Source organism: Topomyia yanbarensis, chromosome 2, assembly GCF_030247195.1.
Source record: "Topomyia yanbarensis strain Yona2022 chromosome 2, ASM3024719v1, whole genome shotgun sequence".
NCBI classification, from domain to species: domain Eukaryota; kingdom Metazoa; phylum Arthropoda; class Insecta; order Diptera; family Culicidae; genus Topomyia; species Topomyia yanbarensis.
In genome coordinates this window covers 127697454-127705239 of record NC_080671.1, presented here as the reverse complement: position 1 = coordinate 127705239, position 7786 = coordinate 127697454, and the positions used below count along the sequence as shown (strand labels likewise).

Below are 7786 nucleotides of genomic sequence, written 5' to 3'. Positions count from 1 at the left end.
AAGACAGTCGAAAGATGACAGCCCAATAGAACAACTGTATTTCCATTCTGAGGTCGAGAACCGAGAACTTCACGACCTAATTAGAACGTTCTTTCTTGTCGAAGAAGCAAACGGTACGACAAAACTGGTCGCTGAACAGGACAAACGAGCTCAAGCCTTGCTGGAAACCAACACACGTCGTGTGGGAAGCGCTTTCGAAACGGGATTACTTTGAAGGTATGACCATCTGGCCTTCCCAGATAGCTTTCCAATGGCGATGCGCAGATTGAAATCATTGGAAAAGCGTTTGTCCAAGGAACCTCAAATTAGAGAAATGGTCAAGGAAAAAATTGCCGACTATGAACGAAAGGGATACGCACATCGAATTACACCAGAAGAACTGCAGTCGACCAACAAGAGCCGTGTGTGGTATCTACCGCTAGGAATCGTGACCACTCCGAAAAAACCCGGAAAGCTACGATTAATTTGGGACGCAGCAGCAAGGGTGAACGGGACGTCTTTTAATGACATGCTACTCAAAGGACCTGATATGATTACATCTCTCCCCACCATTCTAATGTGCTTCCGACAACGAAAAATTGCCGTGGTTGCTGACATAAGAGAGATGTTTCATCAAATTCGGATTAGCGATCGTGATAAACAATCTCAGAGATTCTTGTGGAGAGACCATCCAGAACAACCCCCGCAGATCTTTGTGATGGACGTTGCGACATTTGGTGCGACCTGTTCTCCCTGCTCGGCACAGTTTATAAAAAATAAGAACGCACTAGAGTTTGAGGCACGCTTCCCGAGGGCAGTTCATGCTATTATTGATAATCACTATGTTGATGACCTTTTGGATAGCGTTGACACCGTTGATGAAGCAGTACGTCTGTGTAATGAAGTGAAACACATCCATTCACAAGCCGGATTTGAAATTCGGAATTTCGTCTCCAACTCCTCGGAGGTTCTACTACGTTTGGGTGAACGCAACATCCCTCGAGATATCTTCATGAATTTAGAGCAGTCCGGTACAGAACGAGTCCTTGGTATGACGTGGAAACCTACCGCGGACGTTTTCACTTTCGAAACAGCAACCAGAGACGATATCAAAATGTTGCTAGATAGCCTAGTTGTACCAACTAAGCGCCAAGTATTAAGGACGATAATGTCTTTATTTGATCCATTGGGTTTAGTAGCCCACTTCATCATACATGGCAAGACACTAATGCAGGAAATATGGCGAACTGGTACAGACTGGGATCAAGAGATACCGGAGAATCTTCGTGATAGTTGGTACCGCTGGAGCGGACTATTTATAAACCTAGACCAGGTTCGAGTTCCTCGTTGCTACTTCAGTGGTGCCTCGTGCACTGCGCCTGATGATCTACAGATCCATATCTTCGTAGATGCTAGCGAAACCGCTTACGCAAGTGTTGCTTATCTCCGATTTGTTGATAAGGGAAAGCCTAAATGTGTACTTGTAGGGGCCAAAACAAAGATCGCCCCTTTGAAACCACTCTCTATTCCTAAATTGGAACTACAAGCAGCGCTGTTGGGTAGTCGATTACTGAATAAAATTTGTACCTCGCTGAGTCTTCCCATACAGAAAAGGTTTCTGTGGTCTGACTCTTCAACCGCTCTGGCATGGATAAAGTCTTCAAGTCATCGTTATCATCAGTTTGTAGCATTTCGCGTTGGAGAGATCTTAAGTTTGACCAGCGCCGATGAATGGCGGTATGTCCCGACAAAGCACAACGTTGCCGATGAAGCAACTAAATGGGGCAGTGGGCCTGAGCTTGACCCACAAAGTCGTTGGTTTGTGGGACCAGATTTTTTGATTCAAACGGAACAGAATTGGCCGACGCAATCTAAGCAAGTATTTACTACAGAGGAGGAGCTTCGGCCCATGTGTATACATCGAGAAATGATGCAGAAACCGTTGATGGATATAGAGAGGTTCTCAAATTGGAACAGATTACTACGATCGACCGCCTACGTTCTAAAAGCTGCCAGAAGATTTCAGAAACAAGCACCTTCAGGACGTCTAACCAGGGAAGAATTATGTCAGGCCGAAATTCAACTGTGGAAGCAGGTTCAAATGCAATCGTACCCAGATGAATACGTGCTGCTATTAGAAAACCAATCACATCCAAACAAAAGAATAATTGAAGCATCGAGCGTTATTTATCAAGACACTCCCTGCCGAATCGGAGCTGCACCCAATGTAGCATATGACACTAAATACCCGATTATCCTACCGCAATTGCATCCAGTAACAACCCTTCTTATTAACAGTTACCACATCCGATATTTGCACGGTAACAACGAAACGGTGTTTAATGAGATGCGGCAACGTTTTCGGATTCCTCATCTGCGTGAAGCAATAAAAAGGGCTGCAAAAAACTGCCAGCATTGCCGTATCTACAAAACCATGTCGCGCGCGCCAATGATGGCTCCATTGCCCGAGGTAAGATTAACACCATATATTCGGCCATTCACCCACACTGGGGTCGATTATTTTGGCCCAATTTTGGTGAAACAGGGCCGAAGTCTAGTGAAACGTTGGGTGGCGCTATTTACGTGTCTCACGGTAAGAGCTATGCACCTCGAAATTGTACATTCCCTGTCAACGGAATCCTGCGTGATGGCAATTAGAAGATTCGTGGCTCGCAGAGGTGCACCAGCCACGTTCTATTCGGATAACGGCACCAACTTTACGGGTGCAGCGGGTTTACTAGTAAAACAGATACGCAACATCAATGAACAATGCGCCGACACATTCACAAATTCGAAAACGTCTTGGAAATTTAATCCACCTTTGACGCCACACATGGGAGGACCATGGGAACGAATGGTTCGGTCCGTTAAAGCAGCCATGGCAGTAATCGCTGGTCATCCATGCCACCCTAGTGACGAGGTGCTTGAAACGATTACTTTAGAATCGGAAGCGATCGTCAACTCTCGACCCCTTACCTATCTACCACTCGATTCATGGGAACAGGAAGCTTTAACACCAAACCACTTTCTTTTGTACGGGTTGCATGGCGTCACACAACCATTGAAGCCAGTCGCGGTAAATGGTCAGACTTTAAGAGATAGCTGGAAACTCGCTCAGCATTTAGTCGATCTATTTTGGAAAAGGTGGGTACGCGAATATTTGCCAATGTTAACTAGGCGCACCAAATGGTTCCAGCCTAGTCAACCTCTGAAGCCCGGGGATGTTGTGGTCGTAGTGGAGGATCAGAAACGGAACGGCTGGTTGAGAGGACGTATCATTAAGGTCATTCATGGAAAGGACGGACAGGTTCGAAGCGCGATCGTGCAGACAACAACAGGGCAGATGACGCGACCTGCTGTCAAGTTGGCCTTGCTAGTTGTTGGAGGTGAGCAACACTCAACAAACGCGGTGCAGCTGCCGGAAATACACGGGTGGGGGATTGTTGATAAGACCAGTGGGTTATCACCTGAGACTAGTGGTGTTGATAAGACCAGTGGGCTATCAGCTAAGAATAGTGGTGTGAATTCCGGACACGCACCGAGAGTGACAAGAAGAACTGTCACTACCGCCGAAGCGGGAAAAGTGAAATAGCGTGCTCACCTTATAACAAAGCAGTTCTAGAAGCAGTTAATAGTAATAGTAATAGAATTTATACTTTGCCACGATCGGATAGTTACATTCTAGGATTAAATTTATTGAGTGTAGGTGACTGATCGTCAAATACCAATGGAATAAAATAATATATTTGTTTTCCCTATTAGAATTGTTGCGATCTCGCAATTGGATTGGTGGTTTCGGATAGAGAGAGGATTAAAACACTAATAAGTAAGCCTGTCGATAATGTACATTTATATTTACCCTACTGAATTAAATATTACAGTTTTGAAGCTGTGCAGTCAACTGCTACCAAAATAGCGTTTTCCTCTCGCCGAAACAAACCGTTCCAACAAGCGGCAGAGAGCAGTACCGCGATTTGACACAGGAATCAGTAGCGACTAGCTCAAATGGAACTTCCCTATGTTCATCGGAGATTTGTGCCTTACCGGGATTTGTCTTTTCGTCATTTTCTGATGGGAAGGATTGGGGAAGTGGTAAGGATTCTCTAACCTCGCCAAGGAAAATAACGACAGAGAGAACATAGACAATACGGGAGTATTCTTCGCTTCAACGAAAATAAAACTGGACAAACATGTGAAAAGGGCATAACGGAAATAAGAGCCTCTCTGTGTTTACTTCATCTTCCGTCAATAACTAAGCCGCTTGATACTTCTCGTTGAGCGGATATATCAACACCCCCAAGGTGATATTGATATAAAAGAACGACAACACTCCCCGTCATTCAAATACGGCTTAAACTATAGCTCTTTCCCATACTGGGGTAGGAACGATAGCATAGTTATTGCTAACTAGCTCTTTGTAGATAGGTTCATCTATGTATGAGAACCAAAAATCCGGACGGCAGGGCAGCTACATATAAAATGACATGAGGTTACGTAATCGGATTCACAAAGATCACATGAATAGAACTCAGCACGTTGAACAGTAGCCATATGATAATTGAGTTTGCAATGTCCAATCAGTGTCCTGACTAGAATACTGCAATTGTGCTTGGAAAAATGCAGCAAATTCTTTGACATTTTCGGACTCATATCCGGCAGAAAAGTCATTGTTTGAACGAAAGTTTGCAAGCTATGCCAATGGTTGGTATGTTCGGATGCAGCACAAAAGCGAATCTGGTGCTTTATTCAACTAATCGACAGTGGTAGAATTGGTTCTGAAACAACAAAGTCGCGCAGCGCCAACTCTGCCCAATTCTCCCTTTGGCACCCAACAAGGCACCCGTATGCCAGTATTGTTGTGTAGTTCCACTTAACGTTTTTGGGTTTAAGTCCCCAAGATTAGCCGAAACCCCGGTTACATTAGCCGAAGGCCATGCAAGCTTTCTTGATCCTGAAATCGACGTGAGTTTTCCAATCAAGTTTTGAGTCATGACCTAACCCAACGTACTTAACTTGATCTGCGACAATAATTTCAGAATCGAAGAATTACAACGGATGAGCTCCAGTTGTAATCCTTCGTGGCGTGAAAAGCACTATTGATGCTTTATTTGGATTAATTGATAGTCCAACATGAAATCAACAACACATAAGGCATGTTGCATCATATCTCTAAGTTACTTCGACAAGCCATCGGCGCACACCACCTTGAGGACATCCGCAGATACTCAGTTTTCTTATCTCTACTTCTCTGAACGATGGGCACAGATTTCGGTTGCTAAGCATTGCGTGTATCCAGTGATATATAAATGTACTCCCTGACTTCGTGGTGCTTCCAAAATGAATTCGAAAGTTGCTTTTTCAATGTTGTAGACAGCATCGTGTAACAGGGTGGTAGTAGACTTCCCTCGATAATATGCGTGTTGCATTGCATGCAGCAGGTGCTCGCCCAAGCTAGCATCCCCAATGTAGTGGTCGATTAAACGTTCCGTTGATTTGAGAAGGAAGATGGTCAGACTGATCGATCTGAAGCTCTTTGCCTCCTCATAAGCGAGGCGGCCACCTTTGGGAATGAATTTCACAGTTATTTCCCGCCACGTTAATGGAATGTATCATGTTGCAAGACCACAAGTAAGAACTTTTTACAAAATATGCTTGAAGTGTTCATATTCTCGTTGTAGTAGAACTGGAATGATTCTATCTTTTCCCTGTGACTTATACGGAGCAAAACTTTCAGTCTCCCATTTGGTCGATTCGGTTGTCACATTTTACTGACAAATGCCCAAGAATAATCAGGACTATTTTAAGAGAGGTCAGGGCCAGTCATCGGAGTCATGTCAAAAAGACAGTTGAGTACTACATCTAGAGACGAGTATTCACCATTAACAGTTCTTATCGAACTGACATGAAAGTCTTTCGATTTCGAATGTAGCTTATTAAATTTGCTAGTCTCGTCGAGACTTGAGACATTTGTGCAAAGACTTTTCCAAACACTTCGCTCAGATGATCGAATAGTATTTCTGTGTGCTTTGCAGGCCAACTTAAATGCCTCCGATTCATCCCTGCGTCTGCGAATCCAAACATTTCTACAAAACTTTTTGAGTATAACAAATTCGGTATTTTCCCAAGGTGACAAAGAACGCATAGCTCGAAGCGGATAAGCCTCTTGATATGCTGCTACTATGAGTGAGTTTGTTCTATCCACGACCTTATCCGAGTCACTTCGAGATTTAATCGTCGGAAGATGACGAGACGTTTAAATGCTCAAAGACGATGTACTTATGACCGGATAAGGACGGTTCGAGCTCGTTTGGTACGAGCCCGTTGCCAACTCATGCACAATACCATCAGAGCAGAGAGTTGCATCTAACACCTCTTATTTGCCAGCACGGGCAAATGTTGGCCGATTTCCTATATTAAGTTTGTGCAAATTTGTACTACTTACGTATTCCATCAATTCGGTGGGCATTTGCATCACCGCCGATTATGAGGGGAAACCCATTTCTGCCACAGTATGATACAACCCTTCTGAAATCACCAGAAGGTGATGGTTCATAATGAGGCAAATATGCCCAACAATAGATGCATTTCTTGTTCATGTTATCAACGTGTTATGTTATTGACCGTAACAGCACAAATATCGTGAGTTGCTCGCCGGCGGTAAAACATGATGATGAGTTATGTTCTATCAATGATCATGCGGTAGACTTGAGTACAACGCCCAACTCCTACTTAGCAGAAGGCAAAGGACTCTTTACATTTCCTTTCGATCATGTCCATATGAGCCTGCCTAGTCCTAGTTTTCCGTTCCAAGTTTATAACTGATTTTCTCTAGAATATCTATCCGTCTTTCAATTTCATTGCTTTCGTTGTCTTTTAGTCTTGAATTTGCTGAATTTGCGGCAATTGAAACATAGTAACATTGTTTACATTTACACATTTTAATACTAGAATAGTTTGACACCTAAAAATGGCGGAAATGCAATATCGCGTTTTTGCTTTAATACGTCACAATCTGTGGAAAAACGAAAATGGTAACTTAACAACGACGTAGGGGGGATTAGCTCTTACTTAAAGTAAATTTAACAACATTTTTGGTTTCGGATAATTCTATGCCGAGTTATCGTGTACTCCGCACAGAGAATTTTCAGAAGACGTTTTGACACATTCCACGCACTTGTATCGCTTACCTCATAAAAATCAATCTGCTAATATAAGTAAAAGTTGTTCTGAAATATGTTGGTATAAGTTCAAGGCTCCCAAATCATAGATATATAGAATTTTTTTAAAAGAATTTTATAACGGTCGTCGATGAAAACCAGTAATACATTTATGACTCGTTTTTAATACTTGCATTGATTTTTCCGTACCACACCGACAGGTTTGTAATAAAATTTATTTGGAATAAGCTTAAATTGCATTTTATTGTTCACATATTGTACAAAGATTTCATCTTTGGACGCAGATTTATTGAGTGAATTGATCGTCGGATAAAAGGGGGGCAAAAATTTAACATTTTTGCGTTGTCCCCTAACGCAAATATCATGTTTTTTTTAATTTTTCACGAAAACAAAGCACGCTATCTATAAAATATTTTCAGAAGCTATTAGTACTCATCAGTACCTTTCTAAAAATATGCTATTTGTATACAACAAGCTTTGGAATCGTTCTTTCAGAGGGGTGCACTGAAGTGTTGTCTCCTAACGCTTTCCGTTGCAATACGATAAATCCTTCTGTAGAGTTACTTTGAGAGCCTACAGAACAGTATATGGACATAAAAGATATAACCAACCTATTTCAGCAATACCGC

At 42.7% G+C, this 7786-nt stretch overlaps 1 protein-coding gene across 1 annotated transcript; it reads left to right on the top strand.

The window, feature by feature from the left end:
- The first annotated feature begins 313 nt into the window (after window positions 1–313).
- On the top strand, window positions 314–3571 carry LOC131679742 (uncharacterized). Its single transcript, XM_058960487.1, has one exon. The coding sequence runs from the start codon at window positions 314–316 to the stop codon at window positions 3569–3571; it is 3258 nt and encodes a 1085-aa protein (XP_058816470.1).
- The last annotated feature ends 4215 nt before the right edge of the window (window positions 3572–7786 follow it).

What these genes read in the sequence shown, in the direction of transcription:
- LOC131679742 (XM_058960487.1), top strand. Translation starts at nt 314, where the DNA reads ATGGTCAAGGAAAAAATTGCCGACTATGAACGAAAGGGATACGCACAT.